The sequence below is a fragment of the Macaca nemestrina genome, chromosome X (assembly GCF_043159975.1).
Source record: "Macaca nemestrina isolate mMacNem1 chromosome X, mMacNem.hap1, whole genome shotgun sequence".
Lineage (NCBI taxonomy): Eukaryota > Metazoa > Chordata > Mammalia > Primates > Cercopithecidae > Macaca > Macaca nemestrina.
Window position 1 is genome coordinate 130,578,316 of NC_092145.1, and position 21,741 is coordinate 130,600,056.

General features: G+C 35.6%; 1 protein-coding gene across 3 annotated transcripts in view; it reads right to left on the reverse strand.

Annotated features, from left to right (window-relative positions):
• Positions 1-7,284: 7,284 nt before the first annotated feature.
• LOC105490366 (interleukin 1 receptor accessory protein like 1) overlaps positions 7,285-21,741 on the reverse strand; it is a 1,633,350-nt gene continuing 1,618,893 nt past the window's right edge. For all 3 annotated transcript variants that reach the window (XM_071089317.1, XM_071089318.1, XM_071089319.1), the window contains exons 10-11: positions 20,913-21,083; positions 7,285-20,508 (exon numbers count right to left, since the gene is read on the reverse strand). In XM_071089317.1, coding sequence (XP_070945418.1) covers positions 19,790-20,508; positions 20,913-21,083 — 890 coding nt within the window. In that variant the 3' untranslated portion in view covers positions 7,285-19,789. The remainder of the gene's footprint in view (positions 20,509-20,912; positions 21,084-21,741) is intronic.

The window sequence follows — 21,741 nt, forward strand, 5'->3', positions numbered from 1 at the left end:
TTTTTGACAAAGGCACCAAGAACATGCACTAGGGAAAGGACAGTGTCTTCAGTAAATAAATGGTGCTCGGAAAACTGGATATCCACATGCAGAAGAATGAAACTAGACTTCTGTCTGTCAGCATATACAAAAATCAAGTCAAAATTGATTTTGATAACTTAAATATAAGACCTCAAACTATGACACTGTGAAATAAAACATTGGGGAAACTCTCCAGAACATTGGATTGGGCAAACATTTCTTGAGTAATACCCCACAGTAGAGGCAACCAAAGCAAAAATGGACAAATGGAATTATATCAAGTTAAAAAGCTTTTTGCACAGTGAAGGATACAATGAACAAGTGAAACAACAATCCACAGAATGGAAGAAAATATTTGCTGTATACGTCTGACAATGGAATAATAACCAGAATATATAAGGAGCTCAAACAACTCTATAGGAAAAAAAATCTAATAACCTATTTAAAAATGGGCCAAAGATCTGAATAGACATTTCCCAAAAAAATACACACAAATGTCAAAGAGCTATATGAAAAGGTGCTGAATATCATTGATCATCAGAGAAATGCAAATCCAAACTGTGATGAGACATCACCCCACTCTGGCTAAAATAATTTTTATTCAAAAGAGAGGAAATAACAATTGCTATTGAGGATATGGAGTAAAGGGAACCCTTATACACTCTCATTGGAAATGTGAATTATTAGTACAACCATTATGGAGAACAGTTTGGAGATTCATCAAAACGTAAAAATAGAGCTACCATATGATCCAGCAATCCCACTCCTAGGTATATTCCCAAAGCAAGGAAATCAATTTATTGAAGAGATGTCTGCACTCTCATGTCTATTGCAGCACTGTTCACAATAGCCAAGATTTGGAAGCAATCTAAGTGTCTATCAAAAGATGAATGGATAAAGAAAATGTGGTAAATATACACAATGGAGTACTATTCAGCCATAAAAAAAGAATGAGATCCTGTCATTTGAACAATATGGATGGAATTGGAGTTATTATGTTAAGTGAAATAAGCTAGGCACAGAAGGACAAATATCACATCTTTTCAGTTACTTGTGGGAGCTGAAAATTAAAACAACTGAACTCATGGCAATAGAGAGAAGAAGGATGGTTTCCAGAGGCTGGGAAGGTTAGTAGGGGAGTGTGAAGTGTGGAGAGTTAATAGGTACAAAAAACAATTAGATAGAGTTAATAAGATCTAGTATTTTATAACACAACAAGGTGACTATAGTCAATGATAATTTAATTGTACATTTTTAAGTAAGAGTATAATTGAATTGTTTATAACACAAAGGATAAATGCTTGAGGTGATGGATACCCCTTTACCTGGATATGATTTTTTACGCCTGTATCAAAATATCTCATGTACTCCATAAATGTATACACCTACTATGTACCCACAAAATTTTAAAATAAATAATAAAAAATAAATTTAACAAAAAGAGGAGGAGAGAGGCGGCAGAATTAGAATGAAGGAGTTTGGTTCTGTGTGTGAAGATGCCAAATTAAAATGCATACTTCCAGTCTTATGGTGTTCTAGGCACTGTGGATAAGGCTTTCAATGGAATGTTCAGTAGACAGTAGTAGGTTAGTGAACAGACTTTAAAGAGAAGAAAATCTTCAGGTAGGTGAAAATTGACACCATCTTTTCACTCTAAAAAGAGCGTTGTGCCAATTTACCCTTTAGCCTGTAGTTAATAAGCATGCTGATTTCCTCATCTCCTCATGACTTCACCAACACTTGGTGCATCACCTAATTGGCATGTGTAGACTTATTTGCATCTGTTTATATTTTTGAAAAAAAAAATGTCAACCTTTTAGTAAATGTCACTCTTTCTTGAATTGGGCAGTTTCCTCTAGATAAGGTACCCTGGAAGGTTTACTCCTACAAGCCTCTACTTTCATCAGTTCATATTGGTCATCCATATTTACTTTAAAAATCATCCACAGAGTGAAAGGACTGAGCCCAATTTCAAATAAAACTTTGCATTTGGTCTGTATGAACACAGATTTGGGCCACTTTCCTTAATAGGTATCTCAATTTAACTGTCATTGTATTCCATTTGGAATCTCTCTTGGGCACATGTGGCATTTTGCTAAGACTTCTGGCAGCATAGCTGCTTCTAGTTCAGTTGATAACATATACTTCTTGATTGAGGAGTTCAGAGAGACTCTATGTAATTGTACTTTCCACTGCTTGCTGCTGTGTACAAAAGAGCCAAGTAGAGAAGGCTCATCTTTTCCTCTCTGTGGTGCTGATTTGCATATTTAAACATTCTGTGGATGCTCTCCCAGTTGCAGCTCAGTGGCTAATGTTTAAGCACATATTTGCATTTGAAAAAAAAAGTTGTGAAAAGGAGGAAAATATACATTTGATCAAAGAAATGCTAATGAGAATTTAATATAGCTTCAACTTCTTCATTCTTGTTCAAAAGGTTATTATGACCTCGGCTAGAAAACTGTATCTGTGTTTTGTACCCAGTTTTGAGGACTTAAGATAAAAAAGTAATTTATGTGCCTCTGAATTTTTATTTATGTCAGGAGTGATCCCTCGGGTCTTTGCTTATGGAGGTTTAGCATTAGTTCAATACCAGCAAAACTGAACCTCAATATAAAATCTCCCCCAAATACCTGGCTCTCTGTTCTTCTGTAAGCAGAGCGATAAAGTTTTGACTAAAACAAGAAAGAACCCTTATAAATAAAAAGGGGAAGAGGAAAGAAGAGAGAATTTTCCTGCTTGTGTACTTTAAGAAAATTTTGGTGTTAATAATGAGCATTTGAGATTAGACAGCTTTTCCCAGACGCTGATGGCAGCTGTGGATCTTCTGCCTCTCAAAGACCAACCATACCATGGTTTCGTGAGGTGAGACCATACACTGGGCTCTACACGGAAGCATCAGCCCCACACATCCTTTTTTTCTCACTGATTCTGTGGTAGCAAGTCTTGAAAGATGACTCCTATGAACCACATATTTCTGCATGTATGCCCTAATGTGGCCCTCTCCCACAATGAATCTAGGGTAGCCTTCTGACTTGACTCATTGAAACCAATGTAACGGGGCGAAAGTCATGGTAAACCTTACGCAGGCCTAGCTGCCTCCACTTTTGCACTTCTGAAAAACTTGAACTTCCATGGAAGAAGTCTAGTAGCCTCCTGGAGGGACCAGGTAGAGAGGGGCCAAGTGGAAAACAGAGGCCCTGAACTATACGGAGAGGAAGCGAGGTGCAGTCATCCTAGCATCCCAGTGTAGCCTCCACACGACTCCATCCCCATCTCTAACGTGACCGCAACTGCAGGAGAGGCCCTAAATGAGACCAGTGGAAGAACCACCCAGCTGATTCCAGCTGATACCAGTCAATTCTCATGAGGGATAATAAAATGCTTGTTTTAAGCCGTTCACTTAACTTTATAGAGCAATAGAGAACTAAATCGATACATTTCTCCCGGGCATCTTTGCACATGTTTTCCTTCTCAAGTCTTTTTTTGCAAATCTTGGAGATGTGACAGGTAATAGACTATTGCATTGGTTCAAAGACAGGCATTTCCTGCCCATCTTTAACTTGCTACCCCTACTCCCCAAAACCATATAGACCTTGAGTAGCCCATGGCTCTGATACAGCATATCAAGTCCTTAAACTGAGTGTGGATTTTGGTTTGGTTTAGCTTTTCTTATAGCTGATTTGATGATATATTTAGAGAAGTAAAGATAAATGCTCTTGATTGCAACCTATTAAAGACCTTCCTGGACATCAGTGATAAACTCCAAATCAAATGTTTTGAAAAAAAAAAAGGTGGAATCAAAAGATACTACACATATTTTCATTTAACATTAAAACAAGCAAAATGTTTAATCTGATCCTCAACCTGCTTTCAGTAATGTTACCTACTCTTTCAGCATTTAGTACTTACTATGTGCTATGTTATATATATATATATATATATACACACACACACACACACATATGTCATAACACATAAAAGTTATATATATATATAACTTTTAAACCTGTATTCACAATGTACCAGCAATAATGGCCTTCCTTTTGTTTTTTTGTTTTTTTTTTTTTTTGAGATGGAGTCTCGCTCTGTCAACCAGACTGGAGTGCAATGGCACGGTCTCGGCTCACTGCAACCTCTGCCTCCCAGGTTCAAGCGATTCTCCTGCCTCAGCCCCCTGAGTAGCTGGAATTACAGGCATGCGCCACCACGCCCAGCTAATTTTTATATTTTTAGTAGAGATGGGGTTTCACCATGTTGGTCAGGCTGGTCTCGAACTCCTGACCTCGTGATCCACCCACGTCGGCCTCCCAAAGTGCTGGGATTACAGGCGTGAGCTACCGCACCCAGCCAATGGCCTTCCTTTTCTTCCTCAAATACATCTACCTCATTCTTGTCTCAAAGTCTTTGAGGCCACGTTCCTGGCCTCAAGATTAGTTCTTTGGATGGAATGGCAATTAATGCCAGATCTTTCCCTGGTTGTCTGCTTCTCTTGATTCTAGGTCCAGCCATAATTTCACCTCTAATAAGTAGCTTTCAGTAATAACTATGCAAAAGTAACCTCCCCAGGTAGTTATTTCCTATCACATCTTCCTAGTTTATACTGTCATTGCATGTATCACTGTCTGAAATTTTCTCACTGATTAAGGAACTTGCCTTTTTTCTCACACTCTACCCAAAACTAAGATCCCATGGATCAGGAATATTGTCTATGTGATTCTCCAATATGTTCTCAGCACCTGGAACAAGGCCTGGCATTAATGAATCAATGAAGTAAGGAGGGAAGGAACTTTTACAGTTCACCTTCATGAAAGGTATTAACGTCTACTTTTATTTTTTTTTATAAATGTGGAATTTGAGGATAAAAGAGGTAACATAACATGCTCAAGGTCTCTCAACTTAATGTAAGTGACTTGTCTGCTCTTTACGCTATCCTGCTCTCCCTGCTATGGCTTCCACGTGGTTGGGTTAGCTGATGAAAACTTCTGGTAAACGTAATCTTAAAGGGAGGTCTACTAAAGATCAAAACAGATAAACTGAGTAAACAGCTGCTCTTTTCTGCCAGACCCTTAAAACAAGCCCTGGGAATATTTATCTGGTGCTCTTTCTCCCTACATTTTAAAAGAATAATGAGGTCTACAATGTGTATTTCAATTATTAAACATCATCAGCTCAAATCAATAGGTCTTAATGGTGTATTGAGCTCATTTAACCAAAAACAACATTCGACCCCAAAGTTGAAGATTTAGGTTATCTTAGACAAAGTGCTCAAGAAGATTAGCTATTCAAAGCGGAGATTTACAAATGAATGCCTGAGAAGTTAACACCCATATTCCAGGCAGAGAGAATCAGGCATGGCTGTATTGTTATATCTAAAGTTGTGCTATTTAATAAGAGGGTTGGGGCATCTGTGAGTCCAGACTAAGGAAACATGAGTAGTCAGAATTTGTCTCTATCTTTCTAGCTCTGTGTAAGGAAGAAAATGACCAGAAAAGAGACAGAATAGCAATTATTTCTCAGTGGTGGAGACAAATCCATCAAGACAATTGACATTAAGTACTTTCTGTTCACTTTCTTCTTTATCATTCCACATTCCTCAAGTTTCTGATTATAACTTGGCTTTCTAACAAGGCAGAAAGAACATTCTGGTCTTTTTGACCACAATTAAAAATTCTCATTTTTTTGAAGAAAAAATCTTAAATGCCTGGTTAGCATGAGTCTGTCCAAGGGAGAATGACCATCCCTATCTCTGTTAACAGGTGTAGACTTTGACAACTCAAGATTAGACTTTTACACCTTCAACCTTGGCGGCCTACCCAAGTGCTACCTTGCTGATCTGTTCTTCACCTGACTTCTTGCTTCTGTTGACACCATCGCAGAAAGATTGTATTCTACAATCACAATACAGACCTGGAGCAAGGAAGCTCAGAACATTGGAGAAAAGAGTAAAAGAAAATCCACTCTGTGGGTGTGTGTTTGTGGGGGGGGGGTCTTCCTTTTTCTGTTTTAAGACAGAGATTAGAGAGATGGATCAAAAAGAAGGACTCTACATTGTTAGTTTGGTCACATTCTTAGATGAATTATGAGAAAAACGATTATCGTATGCCAATATTTTTGATTCAGTCATACTCTACTAAGACAATTGGGAGTGGGTGAAAAAGTAACATGTAAGGGTCAATTTATATGGGTTAATGTTCCACTGTTATTTTTACTGATCTAAATGCTCTTTTACTTTTCCAAATAAATGTCTGCAATACTACTTTGAGCAACTGCATCCACCCACTCTTGATTTTGGCGTTTCCTCGGGGCACGACCTAATACAGTTATAACTGCGAACTTTTACACAGATGTTCAAAATATAGGATAACTGTGCATCATTAAGAAGCAGTAATACTTACCATGGGTATAGAAACATTTGTGATATAACAGAAATTAGGTTTTCATTTTAATGCCTTTGGTCTCTTGGAGGAAATGTTTTCCAAACTTAAAAACAAAGTCTATATCATTAGTTTATTACTTTTTCACACCTCATTGTGCTGCAGGTACAATGCATCATGTCTAAAACATGTGATTCTTTTTCTGGTTTTCTTGTCACAAGTCTTGTCCCCAGTTAAGAATGCTATTTTTCAGTTTCTCTATTTTTTCTTAAGTAGGAGTTTATAGAACTTCCTTAAAACCACTTATTGCATAATACATAGAAAAACATGTATAAAAGAATCCCCTCATCTTATCTGGAATGATTATCTTCTTAAATGATCTAGCCTCTCATGTTAATCTTCAAGGGACATTTTCATCTTTGTAGCTACTACTTGATTCCCCAAATCAACTCACAATTACATTTATAGATTTCAATGCTGGGTATCTAAACTAAATACAACTACATTATAAGGAATATATATGTATATATACAGTAGATATATATATACACACATATATATTTATATCAGAGTTAGAGATATACATAACAAATATTGACCAGCATCCTATTTTCCTAAATATGTTTGTTCTCGTAACTTTTCTAGTATTTTTACCCCAAGACCTATATTCGCAAACAGGTATACATAGAATTCAAGAACTATCTTCATATGTTAATTTTGATGTCATAAATATTTAATAAGAATTATGGGGTGCTATTACCTTGTCTTATTGCTTTTAATGTTAGAAAATCTATATAATTTTAGACTGAAGAATGAAGAATAAAAACGTATCCAAAGAGAAAACTTTTAAAGATTTTTTATAATGGATATGGATATGTGTTTATGCATCAAATGGTCGACCTTGTTGATAATTATTACTGGCATTATTTTCACAAAAATGGATGTCCTTTTTTGTTTTCAGGATCTACTAACATTGATTAAAAGAAGTTTGCATACGCAACTTATTCACATTGCTTTATTTTTTTGTTATTGTTGGTGGTATTGTTTAATTCACACAAAAATGTATTTCAAGTCATCACATCCTTGCATTTAACCAGAGAAAGAGTAATCTTGAAAGAAAACATTTTACAAACTGGACACATACCCTGTTTATTGTCTCTGAAAGTTGCACTCCATAAAGCAAGTCCATTTTTTAAACCTTTCCCAATATTATACAAAAATATTCTTATGCAAGTAATAAACTTATCTTTAAACATCCAACTTCTTGAAATTGAAAGCAGTCACACCAAAAGTTATCATGGTTAATTTTTAATCTAAACATAGAACACCTGTGCTTATACAAACTGCTGTTATCATGTGCTCGTATACTCTTGACATGGATCTGGTAAATATACTCTGCCGTTATGCATTAAATTCTGTAAAAAAGGATAATCAGCGCAGAACTTGCCTATTTCTAAACAATGTTCTTTAACCATCCTCATCTTATTTGTTTATATATATAATTTCTTTTTGGAAAAAGATTTAAGGCAAGTGCAATTAAAGTTACAAAATCACTATCTCTATTGCTAACATGTGCAGCATTCATATTTAGTGACTGATCTCCTTCCCTCTTAAACATGAAAGTACAAATGCTAAGTGTGTTATACTTGCTACAGTCAGCTATATAGTCTTATCTACAAGCCGAAGTTAAAATCTTTAGAGCTATCAACACAAAATTACACTTCTCCAGCACTACACCACCAGAAATCTCTGCTATCTCCTTCCTCTGATTTCTCAACCATGTCCAGTTTTCTCATAAAGATACACAGTCATTCAGATGCCCATTTTGAAGATGACTATGAATACAAGGTCACCTCATGGTGCAGAATACTTAAGGTGTAGTACTTTTAAGATCACCAGTTGTACATTTACTTAATTCTATTGTGTTTCTATTTCACATCAGTGATGGCACAGATTCTGTAAAGAGGACTCTAAAAATAAATCTTATCAGTAGCTGTATTTCTAAAGTTAGGCTTTGCTGAGGACATGTTATTTGCTGAGGACGTAATTTAAATGGAATCTGAAAAAAAATGTCATTTCACAGCCCTGGAAAAATAAAATTGTCTAAAAGATAGGAAATCCATGGTAATAGCTTTGGTGCTTTCACAGGCTTTTCTTATGATAGTTGCTGAGTGCAATACCTCCTCAATTCTTTATAAATAAATTATACAGGGCTACCATGTAATGGAAAAAGTAGAAAATAGAGACAATCATAGAATTTTTATGGGAGAAGTAAGAATGAGCTGACTCTTTTCTCTAAGATAAAATGCATGTCCTTAAAGAAAAGTTAGTTCAACAGAAACCTGGGTATTTATTTTTAGCCTGTGCAAAAAGGATTCATTGGGTAATTTCCTGATGGAGTGCATTGCCTTGGGAACTCATAGCTGTTTATTTAATGTAGCACATATACTGATTATGCTTATTTAAATGTATTGATAATGTGCATTTTTCATTTCACAGTGCATACACATTACACATGGATGCACACATGTACACCAATTTAGCACACTAAATGCTTCTCGTTGTCACAGTTGATGATTCTGAACTGTTGTTGTCCAGAATACATTCTGAAAAGAAATCAAGCTAAATTGGTATATTGTCTTTTTCAGTGTAGTGTAGAAATATCAAAGGCTATGTGTCACCCAAGAAAAATCTACTGTCGAATATTATTTTTTGAATGTTCTACTGTTATAAAGCCCCAGATGGTAAGAAGGCCTACAGTGACTGTGGAAGTCACTAGTTTATGAGTGGGAGTTTTAGAAACTTAAAGCCAACTCTCCAGAAACTCTTTGATGTGGCTACTCTGTGAAGGATGTATAAGAATATTTTTCGCTCAACTAACAACAATCATGTCCTTGAAATATGTATTAATACTTAGAAACAGTGACATGATTGGTTCATGAGAATCTTACATCAAATAATACATTCTCCTTAAGAAACACAAGGTAACAACCTCAACTCTGGTATGTCATTTCAGGCAAAACAAGGAGTCTAGAGATCAAAATTAGCCCAGTAAAATAAACATATGTGGCTGGAACTGTATTGTCAGAGTAAGCGATTGAAGGATAAAATAAAGAACCAACTGGTTTGTCATCCTTGTGTAGGTTGTCATTTTGCTGAAAAAATGCAAGATAATGCATTCCAATGATCATCTCACGTAGAATTAACTAAATTTATTGGCACTGAAAGAATATAGCCTTGTATTTTATGACATTTACTAGAATAATGCTCCCCAAATTACATGATTGTAAAAATTTCCTGGAGTTCAATTGTTTTGGAATGTGAGCCAGGAACTCATTCATGCTTTTAACAAATGGTATAAGCGATTCTTATGCTAAGCAACATTTGAAAACTCTTCATGAGCATTAATCTTTTGATGAATTGATTGTTAACTTGAGTAAAAATAATTGTTAATTAAGTCCAACTAATTTAACTAATTTGATATTTGTATATTTATTTTCACACAAATATCTTTGGCATTCCTGTCAAATTTTGCTATTTTTAAAAAATAAAAATAGAAGCTATAGTAGACTTGTATTCTCTCAGAAGGGAGATGTATTGTTATTTAACACTTAACTGTTAATTACCTTCTTTTTTTTTTTTTTTTTTGCTAAATGATACAATTACTTTTTTTGAAGCCACATATTCCATGGCAAAACTGAACTCAGCTTTCTTAACTAATTCTTTTTATTTTCCTCTTCATGAGGAATTCTCAAAGTGTAATTTTCTATAGTTCAGGTTTTTTAAATCAAGAAGACTTCATCATGAGTTCTGATTAACAATTTGGGAGGAATTATTTAAAAAGGAAGACCTAGTTTATGGTGATATTTATCTGCTGGAGTCTTGAATTTCGCATTCCACAGAGTGGCAGCATTTTTAATTACAGAAACAAGGAATCCTGCACCTGTGTTTTTCAGAGTGGTCTGTGGGCCTTCACATTAGCATCACCTAGAAACTTGCTAAGCAAATATATTTTGTGCTCCACTTCAGTCCCACTGAGGCTCAATCTGAATTCCCACTTTTAACAAGCTTTCCAGGCACTTCTTCTGGTGCCTAAAATTTGAGACCCGCATCGTTGGATACTTTTCAGCTCTGGATGTTCGGTGGAATCACGTGAGGAGCTTACTTAAAAAATGCTAACATTAGGTACAAAACAAGACTGCTTGGTTATGTCTGAATATTTGGGGCTCTGGGACTTTTTAAACCTTCCCAGGTGATTCTAAGTGAATCTAGGACTTCAAATTATTGTTAATAGATCCCTTAGAAGGATGCTATGAATTATTTCACCCCTCACCAAATCTTTATGTCACAGTATCAAGCATGCCAAAGTTATTATTTCTATTCATACATTTTAATATTTAGTAATACAATTTCTATTTCATTTAGGAAAAGTATACTGAGAAATGGATCTTAGTTCAGCCTGAGACCACCTAAGAAATGATTTGCATCCTGAGCCCAGTTTTCTTTTCAAGTTCATAATTGTTCTTTATTGCCAAGAACAATATTGTTCCTTTTTATTTTTTATTTTTTTTATTTTTTGCTAAATGGCAGTACAATTACTTTTTAGAAGTCACATATTCCATGGCAAAGCTGGATTCAACTTTCTTAACTAAATTTATAAAGAACAATATTGTTCTTTATTGCCAAGAACTATAGAAGTAGGATATTTCTTTGCTTAATTTAAACCAGTTATTGATTTTCATAAACTTATAGTGCTATCATTTATGCTGGCTTTGTGTGTTTTTCTTTTCTGTTTTTTGAGACGTTTCACCTTTTATTAGTAACTGTTTGTTTGTATATTTATTTATTTATTCAAGAGGTTAGAAAATTGGCCTAAATTTTTCCATAAACCAGTCATTCACAGTCCTGATGACTTTTGCCATATGTCACCTTTCCTAGAATATTATTTATCTATGTTTTAATTTAAATAATGATGTATATATTATTCTACTATGTAAGTAAAACTATTAATAGTATCCATAAGGTCTTGAGTTTAATGCACTTAAGTTTTTTAAAATTACTGGCAATTTTTAAATCAAATACAGAGCTACTCAAACAATAATCTCCCTCTGTGTACCGTCAAAACCCAACTGACATATCACTGAGGATAAAAATATCTAATTTAGTCAAACAGTTAGTTAAATTATTAGTCAAACAGTTAGCTAAATTGAGATGTTCTCTATCCTTCAGAATCTTACTAAACCCTTCCCCACACACACATCTGGGTTCTGCAGTACCTACATTGCCTTAGAACGGTGACACCAGGCATTAAGCCTCAATAGAAAATGCAATCTTAAGGAATTTGTTTTAGTTACTCTTACAGGCCATATATAAATGCTGAAAATCCTACAGCAATAAGTGATTGTGTCACCACAATTATGATTTTCTTATTTTTTTTCTCATTCTGTTTCTATTTTGCCCATAAATATAGAGCTGATATTAATTAGGAATCTCTGGAGATAGGATGTCTTATTAATATCAGTTTTCCTTTTCTTTTCTTTTTTTTTTTTTTTGAGAAGGAGTCTTGCTCTGTCTCCCAGGCTGGAGTGCAGTGGCATGATACCAGCTCACTGAAACCTCCACCTCCGTAATAGTTCAAGCGATTCTCCTGCCTCAGCCTCCTGAATAGCTGGGATTACAGGCGTGCACCACCACACCCGGCTAATTTTTGTATTTTTAGTAGAGATGGGGTTTTGCCATGTTGGCCAGGCTGACCTTGAACTCCTGACCTCGTGATCCACCCACCTCGGCCTCCCAAAGTGCTGGCATTACAGGCGTGAGCCACCGCGCCCAGCCAATGGCCTTCCTTTTCTTCCTCAAATACATCCACCTCACTCTTGTCTCAAGGTTTTTGAGGCCACATTCCTGGCCTCAGCCAGCCTCAGCCTTCCAAAGTGTTGGGATTATAGGCGTGAGCCACCGTGTCCGGCCCCATATCAGTTTTTTAACCACTTGTCAATATTACGAATGTAATTAAAATTCCTGAGAATTTATGTGTGTGTCTGAAGTGCACAAACAATCCCAAACTTTCTTCAACTATAGAGGTCTCCTGATATTTTGAATAATGGGTCATATGCTATAATATGATTCGCAATTTAAAATATACTATGCAAATTATACACTGATTCATGATCCTTATAACATTTTATTTTTTCAATAGAGTTTATTTTCTCACATGTAAAAATCCTACTGAGGTAGAAATGGCTTTAAGAAAGTTTAAGTATGTTAATTACTTTGAAATCCAATCTAAAATAACCTTATGGGGGCTTTTGGAACTATTTAAATTTTCTTAATGATTTATGTCTGCTTCATCTTTGATAAGTGTTTCTTAAAAGGCTGTTTCTTTAAGATATGCATTCTGCTTAAACAGCTCATTCATTCTAAGAGGCTTGTGTTTGTTCACTTGTTATGCTTATGATGGAAAGATTTACCACCATTCTCCTCCTCCCAAATAAAATAAATAATAAGGTTATTTATCTTAAACTTAAAAAGTAAGGCCAAAAACATTTCCCTTTAGGATTGACTGTGTACTTCAAGTAGATGCAAACAGAGTAGAAAAACAAGATGATTAAAGATCTTGGTCACTTTAAAAGGTTACCTGAGGGGACTTTATTTTAAGGTTATTATGTGAGTAGTACCTTAAAAAGAAAGGAACAAAATACCTGGGGAGCAAGAAGGAAGGAAAGGAAACAGCAAAGAAGGACTCACATGTTATCATTCCTTTCATTTCTGTTTCTCAAATAATTTTAACAAATAGATAAAGGGACAAATGTGGAATTTAACCTTGAGAAAACCATTAATGTGATAATGACTTTTAAGTTACTGAGTTACTGATTCAAACCTCTCCTTAACCCAGTAGTGAAGAAAAAAAGAGAAATTGTAAATGGGCTTGATTTTTAAAGAAGGTTTTTCTTTTCTTTTTTTCCAGCCAACTGGGCATTCTTAAATCTCTTTCTTCACCATCACAATAGGAATTAGGCCTAAGAATTATAAGTTTATACAGACATAAACAGAGAGGGAAGGAAAAGTTTAACAAGAGTTATCAAATTAACAAACGTACTTACATATGTTCCAACAACACATTATTTAATTTATTTTCATCTATGATCAGGTAGAAACCAGAAGAAACATTTGTAGCTTAATAAATAATTTAATTTCTTGAATTTCTATGTAACATATAAATTTATTTTTACAGGATATATAGAGAGCATACTCATAGAGAGCAACAGACTTATGAAACGACTATAAAACACAAATTATAATTTGAGTTTAAAATTTCTCATTTTTACACTTGTATTTGTCTATTTTCCTATTGCTAGTCAAAGCAAAACCAAATATATAATTGTAAGTATTCTAAGAAAAAAAGGAGCGCCTCCATCACCTACGCATGAGTTACATACATTCTAGATTGTACAAAATCAAGAGGGTAGGCAAAACTAAAGGGAAACACTATATAAAAATGCACTTTTTACTGACTGTTGAACAGATCTGAGAGTGTCTAAGTTTCAAATATGACTTGAACACCAGCAGAGGAAAATGACTCCATCAATTTTCCTATTTGGGTTCCCTCAAACTCTGAAACTGTAAAAGTTTTTGCAGTTCAATAGCAGATTATGTGAACATACCTCCACTACTTTGGTGGGAAGAATACACTAAGGATTCTAGTTAAGAGGAGCATATACTGCAAGGAATATGGACAACGACCCATGTATCCTAACATTAAGATGTCTTCATCCCAGTTGAGAATTAACCTAAATGGTCACATCTGATCTCCCCAAATTTAATCTCTCATTGACTAGTAAAGATAGATCCAAATTACTTTGCCACATTTTCATGCACTATGTAATAATGTCATTTCACATTAAATCTTTTTTTAATGACACAGCATGCCCTTTGAAACTTAATGTTATCTGGATTATGAAGGTTAAAATTTACACATCAATATTACATGTAATATTCTCAAGTTCATGTGCAGTTTTTCCGATTCTATTCATTTAGTAGTGGAGAGAACATAGTGTAATGATTTTTTAAGAGTGATTGCCTTTGTTAAAAAGAGAATGCGCTTCAGACTTACAGACCATGGGGGAATGCATCAATGAAGATAGTGAATGGTAGAAAAACAATAGTACTTTACTTACTTTAATGAAGAATTCAGAAACATGAGTTTGTCAGTGGACCCAGAGGCTATTTAGAGAAAAATTTTCCAATGAGCAGGAGAAATACACACACACACACACACACACACACACACACACACACACACACACACACGAAGACTTGTTTTACGTTCTGAGCCTGGAAGGAAGAAATGATACTTGATAGAGGATTGGAATTAAGCTCCAATTTTTTACATCCAAAATGACATCCATTTTCTATGAATGTGATGGAAATTTGATGATGATAAGGCACATTCCTTTAGGATTAGGATTAACTCATCATCATCATATCGTCCTTCTCTTGCTTTATTCAAATTTAGTTAGATCTTACAGCTCCTTGTGACAGTATCTCAATTTCTTAACAGAGAATAACCTTTCACCTTGCTACCAATCACAAGTAAAAGGTAAAACTTAATAACTACTACCTAACTTTATTCTCAAAATTCTTCATATTCCTCCAAAGTCATATCATAAGTTATGAAACTGGCAAAACCATAATTGCTGAAAATCAAATATATAGCCACTTCTAAATCTTTGCATAAAAAAACTTGGTGGGATTTTCTTTTTTTTAGAAAAACATGTCAAATGTTTATTTCTTCTTTTCCCGTACGGGTGAATTCTTAGTTATGTTGTAGGAAAAATAATTAAACATAAATCCCAAATAAATTTACTGAAATAAGACATCATTGTCAAATTACATAATTTCACATTCACCCCAAACTATTTTTAGAATGGGTGAAGACATGAGTAAGATTATCACAACAATGATAGCCAATTAGTTTTTATGTGAGCATGAATTATTTGTCATCATACAAAATTTTTGTTTACAGTATGCTAGGTCTCCCACAAAGTCAGGCCATTTTGGAAGGAGACATGTCTCTAGTAGAACAACAATTATCTCCCGAGTTTTTATGAATGAAGGTAGAGAGTGGTAGACAAAACAATGCCTGCAAGATATGTGGGTTTATCTGAATATCAGTTTCTGAGAATACCTTCTAAATCCAAACACCAGTAGCTTTTTAGGTGATAGATATCTTGAGACTCACACCCAGACAAACACCGTTTTGCACACATTAACAATTTTATCTGGAACTTCAAGGGCTTTGTTATTTTATTCCTTTTTATAGACCCAAGGTACCCTTGAACCCAAGATTAAGATCTGCTATTAAGGATAATCAAACTTTGATTATTGGTTACCTTCTTTGTTCAGAACAATAAAGTGTAAAGGATTCATGATAAAGCAAGGAATAGCCTCTGCTTCCATTGACAAGCTTCTCCTTTTAGGGATTCTAGTTGCATCACCATCTTTTGGTAATAATTGTATAAACTGTTAGAAAAGTTCCTCAGCAACAGGGAATGTGTGTCTGTCTGTAGATGGGATTACTAACCTACTTAATAATATTTCACCTTTATTAATCAGCTATGTCAAAAATAAGATTAATGACCAAGCAAGTTCAGATCAGAGACAGGAAGGGATTTTCCCCTTCTATGTCTGTGTATTCTCTTACTTCCAGTCAGTCATTTCATTTGTATAATGCTGATGCTATCCTTTGAATTTCAATATGCTTTCTTCTGGGACTAATGATACAAAACTTAACCTAATAAATAAAGAAATTAATCACAAGATTAAAAAAAAATACTCCTTAGAAAAAAGAGAACTAGGGCATCATTCCAGAATCCAAAAATAATTCACAAATGTATGAATCGATGTTTTCCTAGAAATGGTGATCTTAATTTATATAAACGATATCTGAAAAGTTAATGACTATTCTAGGATAAACAAGATTACAGTTTAGGGGTTGGCTCTCAGTTAATATTTGTTCTTGTTATAAAATGCTAGATAGTAATGAAATATGGAAGAAACCAGCCTCTATATTTTAAGATTAAGCTGATAGGGTCCAAATACATATACTATGAAGAAAGTAATAATCACAAAGTGGTTTACTGTTTGAGCAATCGAGTGTTTAGCTATAGAAATATAGTAGATTCAGGTCTCTTAACTCATTATGTCTCAGATTTGTTTCATAGAATTGATCTAAACTTAAATCAGCTGTCTACATGAGATACAAATGTCTTCTCTGCCCACAGGAGACCTAAGGAATGGAGTACAAATTAAATAAGCAAAAGTTTGAGCACCAGAATAAGGGGTAGGATGCTCATAAGCAGCAAGTAGAGGTTACACTAAAGAACCAGATGATCTTTAGAATCCACAACGTGTCGTTCAGAGCTCGAGCGGCAAATTATGAAAAACAGGCAATACCAAACATCACATACGTCCAAGTCTGGAAGTCCATTCTCTCCCCCAGCTTGGCTAACATATTCACACTTTCAACTGTGTTTTTACAACTAGAATATTCTCATCCCCCACAGCCCCCACTGAAAAAAGCGAAGGATGAAACCTAAGCACTAGGGGACATCGATTTTTTTCTTTTTATTGTGAGTTCTAACAGAACTTTTGTTAAACACAGAGCACGTGAACACATGACAGTTTCCTTCATTTGTTCTCACATGGAGCTGATAGAGGAATACTTGGGAGGAATGTTTCTAAAGCCATAGATAGCCTCTTTTGCATTTATTTCATTTTTTAAATATGACAAAGCATTAGAGGAAAAAGAAGTTTCATAAGTTGTGAGAATATCAAATATTACCCATCAATCCCTGAATCATGCTATTCAAAGTGCTTAAATCTACACTAAAAAGAGAACAAAAAATGTACTCCCAATGCAGCTAAATTAATGCCTATGGATGCCTAAAATATGACTGTGGTCTGATTACTTCCTCTACATTTATTCCACACTTCCATCGTGCACTGAAAAGAAAAATTAAAAAACAAAGAGATAAATGAGGCCATTGCCATGTTTACAGTTTTCTGAGCACTGGGGGGAGTTTGGAATCCAGTCCAATGAGGTACACTGCCACCAGTCCCTGACAGCTGTCCATAGTACAAAGTAAACAACGGCCTTCTCAGATTCTGAAAATAACCCAATGTGCAAAGCTGACCTTAAAGTTATATGTGTCCTTGCAGCTTCAGTTCTGGTTTGTGAAAATGTGACACAGATCCAAGGGGAGAGCACGGGAATAAAGAACAGATTGTAGAGAAGGACCCAGGCGAGTTGTCAGGGAAATAAACATTTTTTTAAGCAAATAATAATCAATGCACATCCCAAGGCTCCTTTACCTTGTCACACAGATACTGAGACCTTTTCATTGTTCCAAATGCTTATACTTCTTCCTCATATATTTGCAAATTAATCTCACCTTCCCCAATGAACCCCATTGCAGTTTACACTTTTGTGTGTGTGTGTGTGTGTGTGTGTGTGTGTGTGTGTGGCCACCTTACTATTGTGACCAAAGTGTAGAATTGTTTTCTCATTAAATGGTGGTAGGAATAAAGCAAACATACAATAGTCACTACACAGGCCCACAGATGATGACTGGGATGAGAGTTCCTACAATGAATCACTAAATTAATATATAAGTTCTATTATCAGTGTTTTTATCACATTGATTTTTTTAAAAACTAAAAGCTACATAGGTAATAGTTCCTTTTAACAACTCTGCCCTCTGCAGATTCCTTTGTGATTGATTTTGCATCAACCTTCACATGAATATGAATTAGCTGCTTATGTCATTGATTTCAAACATAAAGCTAAATGGTAAGGGATGAATTTCTTGGGAGCATCAGCTTTCTGTTTTCTGAAAGATAGAATTACAAAGCTAAAATAAAGCAAATTCTTTATACAGTAAAATTAATTATTTTAAATACTTTCTGATCTAATTTAAAAACTATTTTGTATAATGTTTATTTTGAAAATACTGATCTCTGTTGGTATTCATATGTTTGACCTCCTGAGTTCTTAAACACCTTGATATTAATAAATTTTGCTTATGTTCACAAACTGAAACCACTTAATTCTTAATGTAGTGTTGAAAATTAAATACAAGAGAGTTAACATTTAATTACAAGGGGGTCGCACAATAAGTTTCACAGATTTTCTCTGACTCTTTAGAAAATAACATTTTGTATAATACAAGGTGACAAAACATTTGATGACACATCCTGTCCTTCCCTTTGGTTTGGAAGCCTTCAGTGTAAATTTCATTTTGACTTGCGTTGATTCACTCTTTTGAATTAACTTGCCTGGCATTTGCACATAATCTCATTTGCAGAGAAATTATAGAGGGAAAAGAGGAAGTAGAATATTAAACAAAAACAGCCACAAACACATTCATGCCTTTTCAGGAAGTGATCAAATATAGGGCTTGAATTTTTTTTTGTTGTTGTTTTTTTTGTTTTTTTTTTCTTTTTTTCGTTTTGTTTTGTTGTTTTTATATATATTTATATTTATATATATATGTATATATATATAAGGGTACATCAACTCATTTAAAAAACGGAAATAACACTCTTCCCCAATTTCATGCCCTTGATCTTCTCTTCTTAGCACTCTGTAGTGGTCACTGTGAAGTGATTAGCACACCTTTGGGTCTAGAGTGTATTCTGAAGAGCAGTGACTTAAATGTTAAGACAGTTAGACCCGCCCCCACCCCTCCACAGAGTTTACACATCATGCTGCCGTTAGAAAGGTAGAGGTGGGGAATGAGGTGGGACAAGGAAGAGATTCAGGGCTCTGACTGGTGGGGCCCTCTTATGAACAAGTGTTCTTCTCATCTTTTTTTTTTTTTTTCCCCCAAATGGCAATGCTGGCATTTGTTGCATTGTTCTCTGAAGACCGATGTGGCCCAGTTGATCCTAGGCAGAACCCGAGAAAGAATCCGGTGCTCCTTGTCCCATTGGATAGATTTGTCCAAGCACCCCAAGGAAATGTTAAAAGCAAAGTAAAACTTTAAAAAAGGAAATAAAATAAAAACCCATTCTAAAACTAAACTAATGAAGCAAAAAAAGGGTTTTCTATCTACACATCAGTCTCTTCTTTAAAAAAAATGTAAATTTACAAATTCCAACGACATATAAAACAAAGTCAAAAAATGTAATGGTAAAAGACATGGTAAAACAGGAGGACACTGATGCTACAAAGAAATTCCAAAAAACATATGTACAAGACCCTGTTTTTCCTCGTGTTCTAGAGATTGTAATGCATGTTTTTTTTTAACAGCAGCAGTCGAGGATTTAGTTCCAGGCACTGGACTGCAGATTCCACTCAAGCTCCCAGGGACGGGATGCCCCTTGCTTTTCTGTCACCAAATCACACTGGATATACTGGTCTCCCTTGGCAACAGCGGCAGGATGGCACTGTTTGTGTGGGCCTCATCTGGATTCTGCTCTCTGCTCGATTTTGTCTGTGGCCGCTGCCCGTTGATGAGTGTCATAGGGATGTTACAGTAGGTATGCTGATTGCCTATGGAGGTAAGAGGCAGGGTGCCGGTAGGAGGTACGTCATACTCATAGCTTCGGTAGTAGTGTTTCTGACGCATTTGTGAATGGTACGTGTTGTGAAAGGTAGAACGGAGATCTGGATGGGCAGTGGCTAGAGCGGTGGAGGTGGCTGCGGCCATGGAAATGGCCGAGACAGTCTGCAGCTCCCCAAAAGGCCCTTGCTCACTGACATCTAAAGCCTGCTCATGTGTAATGGGTTCTATCCTCTTAAAAGGCATTTCGTACTGTAAACGTTTCCAGAACTTAGAGTTCAACTTGTTGCATTTTGGTCCATGCCATTTAATGACCGTCAGAAGCTTGATGGTGTGCTTGAGGGCCTCCACCTCCTGGTAGTTCATAATTCCTCTCAGTTCACTGCATTCAATTAGAATCACTTTAATTTCTCCAGTCACAAGCATATTTCGAAGTCTGGTTTCCAGCTCAAAGATGCTCCAGCCCCTTCTAACTACGTAATTTGGGGTCATGACAATAATCAGCCGCTTGCTTTGATCTACACATCTTGCCACATCTTCAATGTAGGCTACAAAAGATAAAAGAGTGCATCAGAATGAGTGAATGGAAAATTTGGTCCAGAAAGTCCTAGTAGATTCTCTTTCAGAAATTAAATGAAAATAGTTCACTGAATAGAGTTTGGGACTTGCTTCTCCTAACGTCAGCAATATTTTTTCCTGGTACAAATCTCTCATTTGGTTTCTTTCAATGTCAAGGCTCACAAAATGAGATGCTTTATACAGTAATGGAGTATCTTCTCTGAGCTAGCAAAAATTAAATTTCATGTGAACACACACAGACATTTCTTTCTAGGGAAACTAACAGATACAAATTTTGAAGTAAAGAACCAAACATTAAAATTCCATGAAAAAGTGATGACTACACAGACACTCACATGAATAGGCACACTCTCAAATGAAAACATTAACTTACTTCCAGTTGGGATTAAATCTCTATCTGGTATAAACAACTTGTATCCATAATGCTTTTCAAGCATATCAGGTAGGATTTCAAGGGCAAAACGTTCTTCTTCCCCAGTCTCTTGATTCCACTGGTCAGGATCCACTTTGGTGTATGATAAGTATGCATCATAATCTTTATTGTCTGTTAAAAAATTCCAAAGAAAAGTCGAAGTCACTACTCTACAAAGATAACAATAGGACATGAAAACATGCACGCTTTTTTCATAAACATCTCCAAATGTCCCATTTCTGAAAGACCAAAAAAGGAAGCCTTCATTAATTTTCGTTGAGTTCAATGATGTCAAATATTCTAAAACTAGTTTGGAGGTACAAAGGTTTATATTTTGATTTGTTGATGATGTTGTTGTTGTGAAAAAAGTAGGAGAAAAATCAATGAGAAGAGCAATGAAATGCAGACTTCCTTTTTTTTTTTTTTTTTTTTTTTGAGACACACTCTTGCTCAGTCGCCCAGGCTGGAGTACAGTGGCGCGATCTCGGCTCACTGCAACCTCCGCCTCCCAGGCTCAAGCCATTCTCCTGCCTTAACCTCTCAAGAAGCTGGGATTACAGGTACCCACCACCACACCCGGCTAATTTTTATATTTTTAGTAGAGATGGGGTTTTGCCATGTTGGCCAGGCTGGTCTTGAACTCCGGACCTCAGGCAATCCACCTGCCTCAGCCTCCCAAAGTGCTGGGATCACAGGCGTGAGCCACTGCACCCAGCTGAATTTCACCATTTTTGATCCACAGATCACAGAGAATCCTGATTGCTTGTAAAAGCCGTATGCTTGGATATCA